Raw genomic sequence first — 20,266 nt, forward strand, 5'->3', positions numbered from 1 at the left:
ACTGAAGTGCCGAGAATAAGTAATTATTAAAAGAGAACTATAACTATATCATATTAAATGAGATAGAGAGGAAAGCTCATGTTAGAGGATATTTACAAAGTGCTATTTCTACAAAAATTGCATCAAAAAAGACCTTTATGTGAGAGTAAAAAACTGAAAATATCAGACTCAAAATTATGGCAAGACGGAACGTCAACCTTCTATAAAACAGTTAAGGTGATAGATTGATTCACTGTCTGCCTGATAACTGAGGTGATTTTTTACATTATGTTTTATCATCCATAAAACTACAGTATCTAAAAAATATTATCTAAGAACAACAACAAAAAGTCCAGCTGACTAACATACCCCTCCTCTTCCTTTTTATTTCAACTCAGGACATATGAACTATTTCAGTGTTTAGCTAAATTACCTTGGCTATTAAGTTTTCTTTTTTTTCCCTTAAAAGGTCCTGATCTTGAGATTCTAATACCACCCAGTTCAGTACAATGTGCTGTCTAAAATTTGGAGGCAGACCACAACCAGGTTTAAGAACGTCTTACAGCTAAAATACCAAGAGGAAACACATTTTTAAGAATTGTGGATTAGTGTCTTAGATGTATTATTTACAAGGACAAAGAAAACGTTCTACATGTATGTGTTAAAGTATACCTTAAAAAGAAAATAAGCCACAGAATTATCATAGTAGTTTTTACTCTAAAGTTATCTAACCATCAGCTGTTTTTAGGTATATAATAACAGAGGTAAGCATTTTAAAAGCATATTTAATAAATGGTGTGGTTTAATTAGAAAAATTTAAAATAACATGAAGAAGCTGAAACTTAAAGAGACAAAATTTAAAAAGAAAAAAAAAAAATCAGAGAAAATCAGATCTCTAAGAAATGTAGATTTTCCAAGAAGTTTAAAAAACACCAAACCCTTATTTTCACAGCATCGAACACACACACAACCTGTGACAGGGGGATTGAATAAAACCTGAAACATCAGTTGTCATAAAAAACCAAAAAACAAACAAGAAACCCTCTCTTCTTAGAAACATATTATTTCATAGAGCAAAATTTTAAGACACCTGAATATATAGCGACTGAAAGGAGGAAACTGCTTTTGCATAATCTTTTGGGCAGGCTTCTCCTGTATTTGCTTGGTCACCTGCCAATACTCCTGAACCATACTGCTGTATGGTATCCTAAAATCTGTTTGGCAGCTGAGCCATGTTATTCCACCACACACATGTATGTATGTTCAGGAAAATTCACCTTTAAATGATTTTTCATCACTTTATCACTAAAATGCTTAATTATATATAAATTGAGCAGCAAATACATATTACATGTTGAAGAGTATCTTCTATATTTATGATTTATATCTTTGACCAGAACTCTATTTAAGAAACTAAGAAATGTTTATAATGAATTGGAAAGAAAAAATTATTAAAATATTCCGTGCCTCCAAGAAGTTCAAAATCTACTAAATACTATTAGGGGATAAGACAGAATAATATTTAAAATTGACAACGAAGGTAGAAATCATTTTATAGAATCAAAATTATCCTTTAAAGTCTCTTAAATACACCCACACAGTATATACATCACTTAAGGTCTACAGTCTCATACATTATTATGTATCATGAAACACACAACTTTTAAATATGAGAATCACACTCTATTTGCAGAGATGCTTTAAAGTACAGGAGGTGTGTGGAAACTAAGACCTATATTAAGAACAGTAAATTTACTTACCTCCCATCTCATGGTCCCTATAGGGGACCATGGATTTATGAAAGTGTTTTGATAAAAAGATACTCTTAGCCAATCAGGCTTGTATCTCAGTAAACAATGACTAGAGTATGAACAATCCTAGCATATTTTTTGTTAACTTCCAGGTGTTAAAAGAAATGTTGACTGTAAAGCAAAATGTCTTACAACTTGCTAAGGAGGCTAGATTTAATGAAGTGGACCATGAAAATGGTAACTGTTTACATTGCATAGTGAAGAGTTTATGATTGAGAAAATCTTTCAACTTGATGCTCATCATTAGTCAGGCAAAGATAAAGGAGTCACAAATACTTGACACCAAATCCTCAAAAGAAATTTCAGATCATGCAGATAAAATTTTGGTTGACACAAGTTGAGTTTCATCATGATATGAGAAGACCCCACACATTAACAGGTGACCAGGGGCTGAAAAACTACAAGTGAAGTGAATAGTTCATCCATTTTTAGTTTCTTAAAAATCCCACTGCCTTTCCTCTGACTTCAGGTGATGGTTCAGAGCTAGTTCCATGGATTTAGACATTCATCTATTCACTACTTCCCCAGCACATTCTGGCTTAATATTACTCATCACCAAACAGCAACAAAAACTAAGCCTTCATCTTTTTTATTACCATCAAACTTCATATAAGCAACTCTTTATTAAACATTTTAAAAAATGGCTTTTTGATTATTTTACTAAGTATTATTGATAATCACTATCTTATATTATTTAATACATGTTAAATAATATATGTTCCAAAAAAATTAAATTAAATAAATAAATATGTTCCTTGGTCAAGTTACTTAAATTATTTCTTTGTATATAAGTAAAGGAACAGTAGAATCAGATAATCTCTAAATCCCCTATCTGCTTTAAAATGCTGTAATTTTAGCTTGGTCTTAAAAGGAAAATAAGTAGTCTGCAAAACTGAGGAATGGGGGTGGCAGTCACCTCCCACATGCCTGATATAAAATTTTTCAAAATCAATATTATCTTTAACTCTTGAAATGCACTTCCCCCGGGTTTTCTGTAGTTTGATACCTTTTTTTAATGTTTGCTCAAACGTCACTTGACTACCACCTCTGCCCTGCCACTCCCTACGCTCCTCTTCCTCCTTTGTCGCCAACACTTAAATATACATTTATATCCAGCGTGTGTGTAAGGCAGGGGACTGTGTGGGTGTGTGCATGTGCATACATGCACACTGAACCACAAACAGAATTTACTTGTTTACTGCTTGCTTCCCCTTACTACCACACCAAAGTTCATGCAGACAGAGATGTTTTTTACCTTTTTTTTCCCCACTAATATGGTACCTAGCATACAGAAGGAAGATTAGTGGAACTTTCTTGAATGAATTAACTTCTCTAATCAAGGATGGGAAATATGTTTTATAAAGGCCAACTTGCTAGTCTTGCTTTGGGGGAAGTCACACTCAAGGAAAGAAAGAACTAAATTAGTAGCATTTTATGGAAGAACACATGGGTGATGATATAGCTGGTGAATTTATGAGTTACTCAAGAAAATCAGAAAAATATTCTAAGAAGATTTTTTTTCCTAAGAAGATTTTTTAATGATATTAATAAGTTAATACAAAACAGCTAAACAGTACATAGTAATTATAGTAACTGTTACTTTTACATAAAAGTGCTTTTTCCAATTCAGAACTCTGATTATTTTGAATAGCATATATAGATTACTACATTTATTTATACACAGGCCAGTTCCATTATCTGCCATACCAGAGACAAAGTACAGGAAAGAAATACTACCCAGGGACAGATGGTGATACAAAAAAAAAAAGGGCCCCCAAATAGAATTATACTCTTCTGAGAATTAGGTCTTCCCTCTCAGCTAACAGACTACATTTTTTAAACTTAATTAGACTGTGCAAAGAAATAATTTAGACAGAATTCCTTACATAAAGAGAAATGGAAGAACCACTGCTTCCCAAAATTTAAATTATGTCCTTAAAAGGTTATCAGGGTTGTGTAAAACCACTGAAAAGAATAATTCAATGACCAAATATTTCTGAAAGAAATTTGGAACCACTTTTATTTTCATTATTTAGGCTGATTCCTAGAACACTTTCTTATCACATACAAAGACTCATTAAAGACTTTGCTAAAAGATCTAGTATACTATAAGTCATGCTTTAAAAAAAACATGATCTTTTAAATCATGATTTTAAAGCATTACTGTTGAGCTTTAAAATATTCCTTTTCTATATGCACTCAATTAAGTTATTGAGTTTTGACTGTATCAGATACAATTCTAAGTGCTAGGGATATAGCATAATAAACAAAAATCCCATCCTATTGTTCTTATATTGTAGAAGTAGCGGAGACAACAAACACATTAAAAAAGGAGTCAGTTAGAAAAACAAACAAACAAAAAGCAGAATGATAGGAAAGACTGTTTGAAAGAATTATGAACAGGGTGGTTGGAGCAACAAGTGATCAGGGCCAGGGGTAATGTTTGGTAATACAACAGAGTGCAATGCTCAGGTGCAAACAAGGATTCTAGACAGAGGTAACAGCAACAGCAAGTGAGAAGACCCTGAGATGGCAATAAGGCTAGCACATCAGAGGATGAGCAAAAAGCCAGAGTCTGCAAAAGAATGAGCAATCAGAGATTTGGCTGAAAAGGCGGCTAAACTAGGCCATGTAGATCAAAACTCTGATAGATTTTACTCTAAGAGACATGCAAAGCCACTGGAAACTTTTGGGCAGAGGAATAATGTGTTGGTTTAGGCTTCAGAAATACCATTTTGTGTAGAAAAACGAATGGGTCGCAAAGAGAAAAGTAGAAAGAGAAACAGTTTGGAGGCTCTTTAACACATATTGACCAGGGGATTTTTGCAGAAACTAATGCTTCTGGTGTTAATATGTCTCTGGTCAATATTAAGTAGTACATGCCAGAGATGAAGTATCTTGGATTAGAGTGGCAGCAATGCAAACGGTGAGACACAGTCAGATTTAGAATAGATTTTGAAGGTAGAACAACAAATGGGAGTTGATGATAGGTTGCATGTGTGTATAGAGGATACTGAGGAATCAAGAAAAGTTTCTTGTTTTGGGGACTAGCAACCAACTAGGGTCAAGAGTGATACTTTTCACTAAGACAGCAAAGGTTGGGACAGGAGAAGTTTGGGGAAAGTAAAATCAAGAATTCTGTTTTAGAGAGGTCATGTGAAGTGCCCATTAGATACTCTAATGAAGAACACCAAGTAGATATAAGAGAGAAAAGCTAGAGAAAAGATTAGGATTAGATATAATCCTACAATATTCAGATGTCACCAACACATACACTGTAATTAAGCTGACTGGATGAAATGAAGCCATCAAGTAAGAGAAGCCATTTGAGAAGAAAAGACACTGAGGACTAACTCTTGGGCTCTTCAATATTTAAAGGTAAAGAAAACAAAAACCAGCAAGAAGCATGTGAACGAAGCAATTTGCAAGATGGGGGAAAAATTAAAAGAATATAATATCCTAGAAACTAGGATTAAGAAAGTGATCAACCCTATCACTGATGAATGGTGAAAATCTGAATAAGGTGAGAACTGATTAACTTTCCTCTAAGGAGTATAAAATAGAATTACCAATGAAACTGATAGAACAGTTTCAGCAGGGTAGTGGAAAAGAAAAGTCTAATTGGGATGAGTTGAAAAGAAAAGAACAGAGTGAAGATTGTAAAAGTACAGAAAAGAAGTATCTACTATGTGTCAGATGTGGAGAAGGAAATGGCAACCCACTCCAGTATTCTTGCCTGGAGAATCCCAGGGACGGGGGAGCCTGGTGGGCTGCCGTCTATGGGGTCGCACAGAGTCGGACACAACTGAAGTGACTTAGCAGCATGTGTCGGATGCTTGAGATATCTCAGTAGGAAAAAATACAAAAATCTAATTCTTCATGGTATTTATATACCAGCAGATGTAAAAAGACAATGAATAATACATTAAAAAAAAAAAAAAAGCAAATTACACAATGTTAGAAGGTGACTGCACTACAAAAAGGAATGGTGGTTTTTAGTTGTGAAGAATTTGAGGCAAGGGATATAAAATAACTACCTAGGTGTTTAACTTTAGTCAAGTTCAGCTGTTCCAGCGCAAGTGTATAATATATGGGGTAAAGGGTCAAAATCCAGATGAGGTTCTGACATGCAAATATGAAAAAAGAAACGAGAAGCAAGGAAGTTAAGATGATTACAGAAAGATGATTACAGCAATCAAGCATCTGAAATGAGTAAGGAGAAAAGTGAAATCATGAGACAATGAATAGTGAGAAGTGGTATGGTCAATAGATTGGGGGTTGCAATAAGGTTAAAAAAATATTGGGATGACTATTAAAATAAAATGGTAGTCAGAAATAGGGATGGTTGAAATTATACTTGGGAGGTGGCAAAGGTCTAGGGATAATAGAAAGGTGGCTGGAGTGGAATGGAGGAAAAGATCATTAGAAATGGAGAGGTCAAGTAACTGAGAAGCCAGAATGTCGAATCAATCAGCTGCATAGTACTTGAAAGTCACCAAGAACTAAAATGGGAGGAAGAAAGTGAAAAAAGTTAGTAGAGGTGTGTAACATGATGATGTGGATAGAACAGGTAGATGTCAGGTGCTTCAGACAAGCTCAGGGTTTTGAGTGAGGACAGTAAATAAATGATTGGAAAGCAGCTATAAAGATCTCTGAACTTGTCAATTTTATCACTCCTGTATTACATAAAGCAAGCAATTAAAAACATTTAGCAAGAGAAAGGGCTACAAGAGCATCTTTTATGAATATACAGGTTTCACCTAAAGCAATAAAGTAAAGGGAAGATTAAGAGAAAAGACTGAGGGTATAGGGGATTGTTGATGAAAGATCACAAGTTTCAGAAGACACAGTGGAAAAAAATATGGGTGCTTATAAAGGTGTAACTGACTAGGTCAAATTAGAGATTAAAGAAGACAAAAGGAGATAAAAGAATCCAGGTAATGGTAAATGAATAATCCAATAGTCTGTCTTTAATTCCTACTATGGATGATGTTATAGGCAGAAAGGTGACTTTAACAGAAATGCCTAAGATCTTAAATCCAGTTTAAGTGTCTTCTTAGAATTTCATTACTATCATCTATATATATGGCAAAAAAAAAAAAAAAAAAATCTTTTCATGAACACCTCTGGATTATGACTCATAATGGTATGTGGATTATTTTACTACACTAACATATAGTTCGGAGAAGGCAATGGCAACCCACTCCAGTACTCTTGCCTGGAAAATCCCATGGATGGAGGAGTCTGGTAGGCTGTAGTCCATGGGGTCGCTAGGAGTCGGACACGACTGAAGCGACTTGGCAGAGCAGCAGCAACATACAGTTCCCTGAGAGTTCCAAAAAGGCAACCCACATATAAAGAGAAAGCCAAAGGGCCTTCCCTGGTGGCTCAGATGGTAAAGAATCTGACTGCAATGTGGAAGACCTGGGTTTGATCCCTGAGTCAGGAAGATCCCCTGGAGAAGAGTATGGCTACCCCCTCCAGTATTCTTGCCTGGAGAATTCCATGGACAGAGGAGTCTGGCGGACTACAGTCTATGGGGTTGCAAAGAATCTAACACTTTAAATTCACTTTTTCAATGTATGACCAGATGGTATCAGAAAGGTGCATTTGTAGAAGAAATACTTAGGGCATGAATGAATCAGGTCAAATTTACATAGCCATTCAAAGATACCTGCATTTAGAGAAAAGCAATCTAAAAGATTTAATACTCCTGATTCTAAGAAGTCAAATGTTTTAGTATCAGTCACAATCCAATTAATTAATGAGAAGTATTAATATTTATTTCATGCAATATTATAAAGCTTAAAAATTAAAAGTTTAAAGGGAAAAAGATTTGTGTTCAGAAAAGGCATGAAAAACTTTACATAAAACCTGGCTATCAATTAATTTAAGGGGAAAAGATTGCTTAACAGCAGCTTTCAACTATATAGCAAGAAAGTCTTCGAAAATAAATGGCCAGAATAATAGTTAAATGAATGTTAAATATGTGTTGCGGGGCGGGGGGCCGGGGAAGGGTGGTGGTGGAGGATAAAGTAGGAAAAACACCATATTTTGATGAAGGAAGGCTTTACCATATACTGAGCAGTATGATTCATTCAGCTACAATGTGCATACTATCTGTCCAATTTAGTTAAGTAGGCTTCTTTAACTGAAAAATAAAAGATAGGATATCTTCTTGAATTGTAAGCTAGTGATTTACACTGCTTCAGGTGATCAGAGAACATGAAGCCTAAAGTCAAAATAATTTAGTTTACATCCTATGAGGATAGCTTCAGAAAAAGGAATTTTATATTTATATGCCTATGTTTATCCACATTTCAAAACAAATAAACTGATATTCATGATAAACATAGTAATAAATTTAAGTACAAAGTAGAAGATAAACTATATATACATGCAAAACAATTTTGTTCTTCAAATGGAGTAAATATAATACCATAAGTATGTGGAAAAACTGGAAGATATCTTAGTTTATCTTAATGCTCAGTTTATCTTAGTGCTCATTCATCCATTTAAGAAATACTTATTGAAGATATAAGATGTGAAAAGTACTATTACATATACAGAGGATTCTGCAATTAACAGAACAAAGTCCCTGCTATCACGGAGGTTTCATTCTACTCTAGCACTCTAGGTAAGTATGTAGGTTAACCTCTACAAGGAACTCAATTCTGAAACATTTCCAAAGAATATACAAAATCAGTTAAAAATTCACTTCTACACTAAAATATCCCCTCTCCCTGACTATACTTATTCAACCCACAAAGAGTATTTTTGACTAGCTTCTAATATAAGGAATTGTCCAAACTGTATTTAGATTAAATAATAAGGTTTTCCAATTATTAAATACTGTAAGGGAACTAATCACTAAAGCTGTTCATAGTTCATATGAAGGAAAGATGGAATGCTCTGTATTTCTCATAGATCCTCTCTAGCCTTTCCAATTCAATTAAAATAATCCTCTAATTCTAGGCTGCTAAGTAGTAGAAAACAGGAAGGTTTTTCTACTTAATACTTAGAATCTAAGTATTCACATAAAACACCTTTGACCTTTTAAAACTTTCTTCCCAGGGTTCAAATATTCACAACACAAAACTTAACTTCTCTGAGCTTCATTATCTTTATCTGCTAAAATGAAAACAAGAGTATCTATCTCTCAACAATGTTGGGATTAAATGATGTAAGGCACAAAATGGGCTTAGTGGTCAATCACAGTTGGTGACATCAACTATAATAATTATCCTAAGTGTGAGTTCTCAATAAAAGTAACAAATCATCAAAGTCCATAAAAGTGTAGTTAGGAAAGATAATAAACAAGCTATAATAAGAATACTAAAAAGATTTCTGTGTTTTGGCAAGATGATCACATGCTTCTGTTCCTCAAACTAAGCAATGGATTCAAAGTATCAGTAATACTAATGTTACTAATATCCAGAATTCCTAAAAATGACTGACTTTGTGAAATTTTCAGGAATCAAATAAAAACTTCACCAACAAGAGGCTGCTATTAGCATTTTATTTGCTTCCAAAGACTCCGAAGTATTTCCTATCTTTAAAAACACATTTTTTTTTTTTTTTGCCTTTTGTTTCAAAGTTAAAGAACTTACTAAAGAAACAAATGCATATAGGAATTAAGACCATTTAAAACATAGTTACTATCTTCTAACCACATCCTGGTCAGACCATATTGGAAATCTCAAAAACTATTTCATTCAAAGAAAGTAAAAACAAACAACAGAAACAAAGCCAAGTAAACAAGCAGAAAAGTCCTTAGGTTTAATTAAAGCTGGAAGGTGATGATGGACCACAAATAAAGAAATTAACAAAGATAAAAATACTAAAGACCTAAAGTAAGGCAAAAATACTACTAATAAGAATCTTTTATTTTAAAACTGTGATCCTTCAAAGATCTCGAAGAAAAACAAAAAATCCCCAAACGGAGAGGTCACTAAATATCCATGAACACTCACCCAACCACTGGTAGGAGACCTCTTGAAGACCCAGATGCTTGAATCAGCTGAAATAGTACCAATTTTTTACTGATTACTCTTAATAGGGCAATGGAGCACAGGTTAACTCCATACTATCAAATATTAAAAGTTACTATTACTAATTTCTACCTACTACCATTACAAATTACTCAAAGGAGGAGACTGAGTAATGAGTTCTAATAGGAGTGAAACTTACTGCATGCATGTGTGTAAATGCATACATTTCCTCCAGCTGTCTTTGTGATGTAAATCTGAGAATGTAATTCTTTTTATAAGTGTAAATATACAGGCAGAATAAAATTTTCTAAATTAATACAAAATCCTTAAAGCATGTAAAATATTTTTATATTGGCTCATGTACAAAATTGTTTTTAAATTTTGTCTTTTAAAGACAATGACAATTTCTCAATATGAGTTACTTTAATTACACACGGAAAGATTTTCAGTCCTATACACTTAAAAATATATATAGTTCTTAACTTTAGGCCTTTTAATATGCTAATGATTCTTCTAATCAGAGGATTTTCATATTTCAACACATAAAAGAACTCATAACACTAAGACTGAACAAAAGCCTCCTTTCTCAAAGGTAAGGACAATATTCAACATTACAGATTAAGACTTGAAAGTTACCTATTTAACAGAAAATATCTGATGTTACCTAATTCAAAAGAGTATTAAAAGCACTATCAATACTTAGATGAAAATACAGTACCATTTTCCTCATCTCTGGAAGTTGGGAGGTACGATGATCTTCCCACTACCACCCTGCATTCCCCCTAAACCATCACTTATTCCCAAGGTTTACGTGGTAAAAATTAAGACATTCTACTGTTGCAGAAATGGCCAAGAAAAAAAAATGGAAGGGTCTATATTTCTCTAGTTTTCTCAAGTAGCTTAAGATATAAAAACAAATTCTGCCTGATACATATGTATCAAGCAAGGAAACACATGAAACAATTCTTATTTGGATTAAACGTTTAGATAGACAGGAAGCAAAGAAGAACAGTGACATTGTAATAGCACATTCAAGCTATCAAAGAAACACTGAAGTCTCAAGCCAGCAAATATACTACCAACCTGGCTGATAAATGATTTAACTGTTACATTTCTATAAACAGTTTTGCAATATATTATATCTATCACTTACTGAACACAAAAGAACTTTTGCAGTCTTGAGAAAAGCAACAAAATAAGGAAGACCAAAAGCATACAAAATTTTCTTCTGCCTACAGTAATTAACAAAATAAAGTCAAGGAGAGATTTGAGAACAGAATGGTGAAGAGAAAGCCTAGCAGAAGGCTAGCTCTGTGACTGCAAATCCTAATGTCCCTAAAAATATGGAGAAAAACTAAGGACCAAGAAGAAAATAATCAAGAATGGAATGGAGATTGACATAGTAAAAACTCGTATGTGAGAAAAATTCATATATTTTAGGTCTCTATTACAAATTTTAAATGACAAAGTATATCAATATTACCTTTCTTTCGAAAGAGTGCATTTAGGTAATTTTCTGCTTGGCATTCAATCTTTTCAGTGTTGGACTGGCCCTGAGATGATAGCTCCTCTGTTGGTGTTGACTGTGAAGAATCAAGAGATGGTATACAATCCTAAAATTAGAAGAAAATATCATAAAAAAATCACTTTTTATTTAAACATGGGACTCCACTAAAATGGCAAAAAGAAATTCTCTAAATGTTCATTTGTTCTTTTAAATAAGTCAAATTATATACAGAACATAAAATTTGGGAAGGAGTCAGGAAAAAAGAAATTTATCTTTGATAGAGGGCCAAACTAGCCTTATTTCTTAGCAAAACTACTGTCAAAAAGGAGGAAGGGGGAGAAAAGATAAAATATATTATTAAATAAATTCACTATATAGCATGCCAGTAATGAGAGTTTTAAGAACAAAGCAGATGTTTACCCACTAACATGACCAAAATGGGTGCAAGTTCTCAAAGTTCCCATTTCTTCTCAGCCATTCTCACAACAGTATTAAAAGAATTAGGAATTCCTACTGTACAAGAAGATTCTACTTGTCTAGTTTATGCCCTGTTTATAGTAGAAACTAATAATTATTTCACAGGAGATAATTATGATATCCAAAAGATTTCATGAAAAAGTAAAAATCTAAAAAGTAGTACATTATCTTCCAACCACTGATTCCTAAGAAATCAGACTGTAAGGTAGTCTCAGATCAAACCAGGCTCACCTTCGTCTACCTAAATACAAAACAGAACTGAACTGAACTTTATGAGTCAGGGAGTTCTAAGAAAGAAAGGTGAAATAAGCAAAAAAGATGAGTATACTGGGATTTTTACCTGCAAGTTAAGCTAAATGTAGAGACTTCAAAATATTCTTCTCATTACCAAAATCAAGTATTTAACTTTCACTGTAAGAATTCTCAGAACAAATTAAGTTTAAAAAAATTGCGTTACAACTGTGCAATTAGTTTAGAAATAATTTTATAGCACTAAAACTTACACTGACTGCTTCTCTTTGTAGGTTACAAAATGAACATTTTTCATCCATAGACCAGTCAGTCAGCTCTTCTGGTTCACAGTCTTCAAAAGAGGGAAAAATATTGATTAAATACACTAACTTTATATAAAACAAATAAAATTACCACTCTCCACAGCAATGGGTCATACAAAAAAGCTAACTACTAAAATAAGGGGGAAAGGCCTAAAAAAAAATTAAACTGGTGACATTTAAAAAGAAATATGGAGAGTAATTTTGCACTATTATTGGACAAAGTAGCAAGAACAATGAGCTGGCTATAAATTCATTATCCAACAATAGAGTTTTAACACATTATTTGACCAGGAGATTTCTGCAGAAACTAACACCTGTAGCATTAATATGTCGCTGGTTAATAATGTGTTAAGTATCATTTAACCTTCTGAAATACTCGATTTATTATTGTCTACTAATTTTTATTTTCACTATGAAAGAAATCAGAACAGACAGGGAGATATGGGATAAGGGAATAAATTTGGCACAAATGACAATATAAAACAGAGAAATGGAATAAAGCACCAGAGACACCTACAAATTTGAGAACATGGAATGCTGTCCAAGAAAATTTAATAGAAATCCACTACTAAAAAGTCAGATCAGATTTTTTTATTACATTGCTAAAGGCTTTGTTGTAAAAGTTAGGGCAAAAAACAAGTAAACAAGTTACATTCTTCAATACGAAACATGGGTTTTTTCACAAGAATGTTCCTTATAATCCAACTACTGGAATATATTAGAGTTCGTGGAAAACATTTTCAAATGAAGGAATTTTATGAAGAAATAATAACATTGCCATCCTAACTATACTTGGTATAGACAGAGATTTTTCAGACTTACTCCTTGCAACAGAAACTCCCTCCAATTTCTTTTCCCAAATAAGTTCATACAAGAACCTCAAATACAGAAACCATCATCATCTGAGGCAGCTACATTAGAACTAATTTGAAAAGCACTGGTATACCACAGTAATTTCTCTTATACTTTTGAAATATTTAATGAAATAAATACTTGTTTTCTGCTAAACTACAAAGGAAATAAACTCATCTTTCTGGAATGATAATGAATAAATACTAGATAGGTTCAGCCCCTGTGATACTCTTGCATTAATTCAGATACATAGGTCAGAATAGAAGATCTATAATTTGTTGGAATATAAAGAGTACAGTGATAGATTCCTTTCATTTCTGGCAGTGGTCCAGAAATATTCCCATTATTTATTTAAACTTGGAAAAGAACAGGGAATGGGAACATAAGATCCAGTATGGAGTAATGGAAAGATGACTGGATTTGAAGTCTCCAAAAATCTGGGATGGAACCTACTAGCTATAGCCTTGCTAAGCCAGGCTTTTAATTTTCATATCCGTAAAATAAGGATTCTGTCACCTAACTTATTTGTGATCAAATTTTTAAAATATTAAAATATTTTATAAACTACAAAACATCATGCAAAGGCTAACTATTAATCAGGTAGAGTCACTAGTCATTATTTTTTAAATTCTGTACTATGACACATGTATTTAATAAAGTTAGTTTGCAGAAGACAGATAGCTTTAATTGAGTATCTGCTTAAGAAAACTGATCACTTTGTGTAAACAATCTGACAAATCAAAAGGTTTACATAATCTGTACAATTAAAAACCCAGAACTGTAGTTATGCAGGTTCATAATTTTTTCCAACTTTTTACCCAGTCATTATATCAGAATCACAGACTCACACTCTTGAATGTAAGATTATGCAGTGTCTCTTACAGAGAGTGAGGCACAGCTCTCCGACCAATGAAATGAATATATAAGAAGTGACAGTATACCACTCTAAACAGAGGCTTTAAAAGACATGGCAAATTCCCCATGGTAATTATCTTGAACTTTCACCATCCAACATCAGAAGAACTTGCCCCATAAAGCCGTTATCCATTCAGTCTGGAACGTGGAGTCATGAGGAGATGTAAACCCCATCCACAGCGTAGACTCCAATGAATAGTCACCCATAAGCATGAAATATATTTTGAAGCTGTTTGTAACGCAGCATTACTGTACTAAAACTTGACTCATATGCCAAGCATAATTTTGATAGATCAAGGAAATATTAACTGCTTTTAAAAATTATGGCCTCAAGAACTGGAAATATGAAAGGACTCCAGCACTGGGGTTTTTTTTTTTTTAATATTTATTTGGCTGTGCCAGTCTTAAGTTGCAGTATTCAGGATCTTTAGTTGCAGCATTTGGGCTCTTAGTTTTGGCATGAGGAATCTAGTTCCCTGATCTGGGCCCCCTGCATTGGGAGTGCAGTCTTAGCCACTGGACACCAGGGAAGTCCCAATTAGGATTTTTGAAAAATAGCTAGTAGGTCTGGAAAAGATATTTTTGAAAAATCATTGAAAGGTTTCATAAAGCTTAAATGAAAAATATGTTGACTCAAGGGACAACAACTTTAGGTTAATTCAGACAATTACCAGTTGTAAAATAAAACTGGGCATGCTGAGATAATCCTTATTTATTTCAGTCATTTTAGGTGAAGTTCTTCAAGGAAATTTAATTAAAACAAATGCCTATACATGGTTAAATGGCACTGAATAATCAATGATTACACAAATGCCATTAAATGTTACTATGTTTGGAAATCTATGAATTTACTTTAAAATAGTTACTCTTTATATAGCAACTTTTAATTTTCAATTCAAATAAATGATGGTGGTATATACATTTTTTTATATATAGGAAAAGCGATTTTGAAAAATCACCTGGAAGCCAGACTTCTCCCTCTGTCCAGGTTGTCCTTTCAGGTCATAAAAATTAAATAAGCACTACAACAAAACACATTCATTTTATCTCTCAAACAAAATTTGACAATGAATCAGATAGTCATCTCTAAAATAAGTTGTCTCTCATTTTGAAATTTTAATACATGAAGTTATAAGCTCAAAAAGGTCAAGTTATGTACATTATACAACTAGCCTTATTAATAAAGGCAATGTCATATATGAAAACTGATAGTAAATAAATGATAAAAATCAACCTTTCCACCATGTATACATATTCTTTGTGGTCAAAGTCTGGTTCCAATCATTTATCTAATCTATCTGGGAAAGATAACAGACTTTGAAATTACAGAGCCTTGTACTGAATCATGGTCTTTCCACATACCAGATGTGGTCTTGGACAAATTACCTTCTCTGAACATCAATTTCCTCATTTGTAAAATGAGGGTAATAATGGCATCTTAAGGCTGTAGTAAAAATTACATAAGAACATATGCAAAACACGTTAAGTCCAGAAAATGTTACTTTCATTTTCTTTTAACTAATCACACTTCTTTTGAATGTTTTTATTCTCTTCAGTACCTCTAGCCACAAATAATAAACCCGGAGTTCCTAAAGACAAAGCTCAATGAAAAATGATTAAAGAGAATACTGAAACTAAATTTTTCATTAAGATCACAAAATAGTGATTATAACTGTTAATTTTGATAAAAGATACTGAACAGTAGGCAATATAATTAAGATAATCTTTAATTATGAACTATATATTAACTAAACTGAAATTACAGAGAAGAGAAAAACTATGATCTCATCACCTATAGAATAATGATTAACATTCTGCAATATATCCTTCCAGTTTATATTCTATGCCTTTTAAAAAATTAGGATCAGTTGATTTTTTTAAAGATCAATAAAATGGTAAACCTCTAGCCAATTAAATGAGGAAAAAAAAAGAAAAAACAACAGAAATGAAAGATGGGCTATCACTATTGATCTTATGAACATTAAAAGAATAACAAAAGAATATTATGGACAACATTATTTTCCCACCATTTTGGGTAAAACGGACAAACTTCTTGAAAGACACAATCTATCAATCTCACAAAAAAAATACAAAACCTCAAAAGGCACTTATCAATTAAAGGGACTAAATCAATAGTTATAGCCTCCCCGAACAGAAAGCACCACCCCAAATGGTTTCTCCATAATCTGTTCCATGAAACAGAAGCAGAGGAAATATTTCCTAACTCATTCTTGACTTCAAAACCTGTCTGGACACCTCACTCAAGAAGATATGCAGATAGCAAAACAGCATAGGAAATGCCATTAGAGAAATGCAAATTACGTCAAGATACCACTACACACCCATTAAAATAGTTAAGTCCAAAACACTGACGACACGAAATACTGGTCAGGATACAGAGCAAAAGGAACCTAAATTCACTGCTGGTGGAAACACAAAACAGTACAGCCACTCTTGAAGACAGGCTGACATACTCTGTCCAAAGGATCTAGCAATCATGCTCCTAGGTATTTATCCAAGTAAGTTGAAAATGTATGTCCACACAAAAACTTGCACACACGTGTTGAGAGCAGGCTTAATCATGATTGCCAAACCTAGGAAGTGATAAGGAAGTCTTTCAAATAGGTGAATGGATAAGCAAACTGTGGCACATCTGGAAAAGGCAGTTTTATTGTTTTGTTCTACTTTGTTTTAGTGTACCTCACAGATACAATTTTTTTTTTTTTTTTAAACAAACTGAAGGTTTGTGGCAACACTGTGCTGAGCAAGTCTATCAGTGCCATTTTTTTCAAGAGCATTTATTCATTTTGAGTCTCTTGTGTCACACATTTTTGTAATTCTCACATTTCAAACTTTTTCATTATTATATTTGCTATGGTCATTTGTGATCAGTGATCTTTTAACTATTATAATTTCTTTAGGGTGCCAAGAACTGAGCTGATATAAGATGGGAAATTTAATCAATAAATGTTCTATATGTGTTCTTTATTTTATTGAAGTATAGTTAACTTACAATGTTCTGTTAATTTCTGTTGTACAACAAAGTTATTCAGTTATATATATACATATAAACATATAAATATATGTTTATATTCTTTTCCATTATGGTTTAATTACAAGATATTTTAAATCTTGTGCTATACAATAGGATCTTGCTGTTTAATCCATTCTATACATAGTGGTTTGTATCTGCTTACCTCAAACTCCCAATCTATCCCTCCCCACCCACTTCCTCATAGCAACCACAAGTCTCTTCCCTATGTCTGTGAGTCTGTTTCTGTTTCATATATGAGTTCATCTGTATCATATTTTAGATTCCGCATATAAATGACATCATATTGTATTCGTTTTTCTTTCTGATTTACTTCACTTAATATGATAATCTCCAAGTACATCCATGTTGTTGCAATGGCATTATTTCATTCTTTTTATGACTTAAGTACTATTCCATTGTGTATATACACCACATCTTCTTTATGCATTCATCTGTCAATGGACACTTAGGTTGCTTCTGTCTTTTGGCTATTGTGAATAGTGCCACTATGAACACACGGTTGCATGTATCCTTTTGAATTATAGTTTTGTCTAAATGTATGCTCAGGAGTAGGATTACAAGCTCATATGGTAACTTTATTTTTAGTTTTTTGAGGAACCTCCATACTGTTCTCCACTGTGGTTGTATCAACTTACATTCCCACCAACAGTGGAACAAGGTTCTCTTTTCTCCACTCCCTCTCCAGCATTTGTTATTTGCAGACTTTTTAATGATGGCCATTCTGACAGGTCTGAAGTGGTCAATAATTATAGTTTTGATTTACATTTCTCTAATAATTAGTGATGCTGAGCATCTTCTCATGTGCCTTTTGGCCATCTGCATGTCTTCTTTGTAGAAATGTCTATTTAGGTCTACTACCCATTTTTCAATTGGGTTATCTGTTTTTTTGTTGTTGTTGAGTTGTATGAGATGTGTGTATATTTTGGAAATTAAACCCTTGTTGGTCACATAATTTGCAAATATTTTCTCCCACTCTGTAGGGTGTCTTTTCGTTTTGCTTGTGGTTTCTTTTGCTGTACAAAAGTTTTTAACTTTGATTAGGCTCCGTTTGTGTATTTTTGCTTTTATTTCTATTGCCTTGGGAGACTGGCCTAAGAAAACATTAGTACGATTTACATCAGAGAATGTTTTGTGTAAGTTCTTTTCTCAGAGTTTTATGGTGTCATTTCTCCTATTTAAGTATTTAAGCCAAGCTGACTTTATTTTTGTATATGGTGTGAGGATGTGTTCTAACTTCACTGATTTACATGCAGCTGTCCAACTTTCCCAATACCACTTGCGGAAGAGACTGTCTTTTTTTCCACTGTATATCTTCGTGTGTGTGTTCTGACTATACCACCAAATGGCCTGTCCCCAGTCTGTCTCCCTCTCATTGGGCCTTATTCCCTGAAACACAATAATACTGAAATCAGGCCAGTTAATAACCCTACAATGACCTCTAAAAGTTCAAGTGAAAGGAGGAGTAGTAAGTCTCTCACTTTAAAATCAAGAGCTAGAAATGATTAAGCTTAGTGAGGAAAGCATAAAGTTGAGATAGGCTGAAGGCTAGGCCACATTATGCCAAACAGCCAATTTGTGAATGCAAAGAAAAAGTTCTTAACGGAAAATAAAAGTAAACATATAAATGACAAGAAACCAAAGCAGTCTTATTTCTGATATGAAGAAAATTTTAGTGGTCTGGATAACCTGCCACAACATTCCCTTAGAGAAGTAAAGTCACTCCATCATGTCCGATTCTTTGCGACCCCATGGACTGTATAGTCCATGGAATTCTCCAGGCCAGAAGACTGGAGTGGGTAGCCTTTCCCTTCTCCAGGGGATCTTCCCAACCCAGGGATTGAACCCAGGTTTCCCACATTGCAGGCAGATTCTTTACCAGCTCAGCCACAAAGGAAGCCCAAGAATACTGGAGTGGGTATTCTTAAACCAAAACCAAAGACATTCCCTTAAGCCAAAGCCTAATCCAGAGCAAGGCCCTAATTCCCTTCAATTCAATTAAGATTGAGAGAGGTGAAGAAGACACAGAAGTCTGAAGCAGCAGAGATTGGTTCAGGACGTTTAAGGAAGGCAACCATCTGCATAACATCAAAGTGCAAGGTGAAGCAACGGTGCTGATGCAGAAGTTGCAGCAAGCTTACCAGAAAATCTACCTAAAACAATCAATGAAGATGGTCACAGTAAACAACAGATTTTAAATATAGATGAAACAGCCTCATATTGGAAGAAGGTGCCATCTAGGACTTTCACAGCTAAAGAGGAAAGTCAATGCATGCCTTCAAAGCTTCAAAGGACAGACTGACTCTTTTGTTAGGGGCTAACAATTGCTGGTAACTTGAAGTTGAAGCCAATGCTCATTTACCATCCCCAAAACCCAAACTGTGCTCTATAAATGGGACAACAAAGCTTGGATGACAGCACATCTGTTGACAACATGGTTTACTGAATATTTTAAGCTCACTGTTGAGATCTACTACTCAGAATAAAAAAATTCCTTTCAAAATGTAAATCTGACTGCTCATTGACAATGCGCCTGATCACTCAAGAGCTCCGATGGAGGTGTACAATGAGAGTTATGTTGTTTTCTTCTGCTAATACAACAGCCATTGCACAGCCCATGGATCAGGAATCATTTCCACTTTCAATTCTTATTATTTAAGAAAAACATTTCATAAAGTTATAATTGCCATAGACAGTGATTCCTCTGATGGATCTGGGCAAAGTAAACTGAAAATTTTTGAAAAGGATTCACCATTCGCCATGAAAAACATCAATGATTCAAGGGGAGAGGTCAAAATATTAACATTAACAGGAGTTTTGAAGCAGATGATTCCAACTCTCATGGATGACTTTGAAGGGTTCCAAGACTTCAGTGGAGAAAGTAGCTGCAGATGTGGTGGAAACAGCAAGAGAACTGGAACTAGAAGTGAAAACTGAAGATGTGACTGAATCATTACAAATTCATGATAAAACTTCTTTATCATAAGAAGAAGGTGCTTCTTATGAATGAACAAAGAAAGTGGTTTCCTGAGATGGCATTTACTGGTAAAGATGCTCAGAAGACTGTTGAAATGACAACAAAGGGTTTAGGATATCATATAAACTTAGCTGGAAAAGCAATGGCAGGT

At 33.8% G+C, this 20,266-nt stretch overlaps 1 protein-coding gene across 12 annotated transcripts in view; it reads right to left on the bottom strand.

Annotated features, from left to right (window-relative positions):
• LCORL (ligand dependent nuclear receptor corepressor like) overlaps window positions 1-20,266 on the bottom strand; it is a 167,578-nt gene that overhangs the window by 95,792 nt on the left and 51,520 nt on the right. For 6 of the 12 annotated variants that reach the window (XM_061164458.1, XM_061164456.1, XM_061164448.1 and 3 more), the window contains exons 3-4: window positions 12,269-12,348; window positions 11,265-11,394 (exon numbers count right to left, since the gene is read on the bottom strand). In XM_061164458.1, coding sequence (XP_061020441.1) covers window positions 11,265-11,394; window positions 12,269-12,348 — 210 coding nt within the window. Of the gene's footprint in view, window positions 1-9,763; window positions 9,811-11,264; window positions 11,395-12,268; window positions 12,349-15,045; window positions 15,109-20,266 lie in introns of those variants that run through there. The other 6 variants (XM_061164453.1, XM_061164454.1, XM_061164455.1 and 3 more) reach the window with 3 other exon arrangements.

Source organism: Dama dama, chromosome 17 (genome assembly GCF_033118175.1).
Source record: "Dama dama isolate Ldn47 chromosome 17, ASM3311817v1, whole genome shotgun sequence".
Taxonomy (NCBI): Eukaryota; Metazoa; Chordata; class Mammalia; order Artiodactyla; family Cervidae; genus Dama; species Dama dama.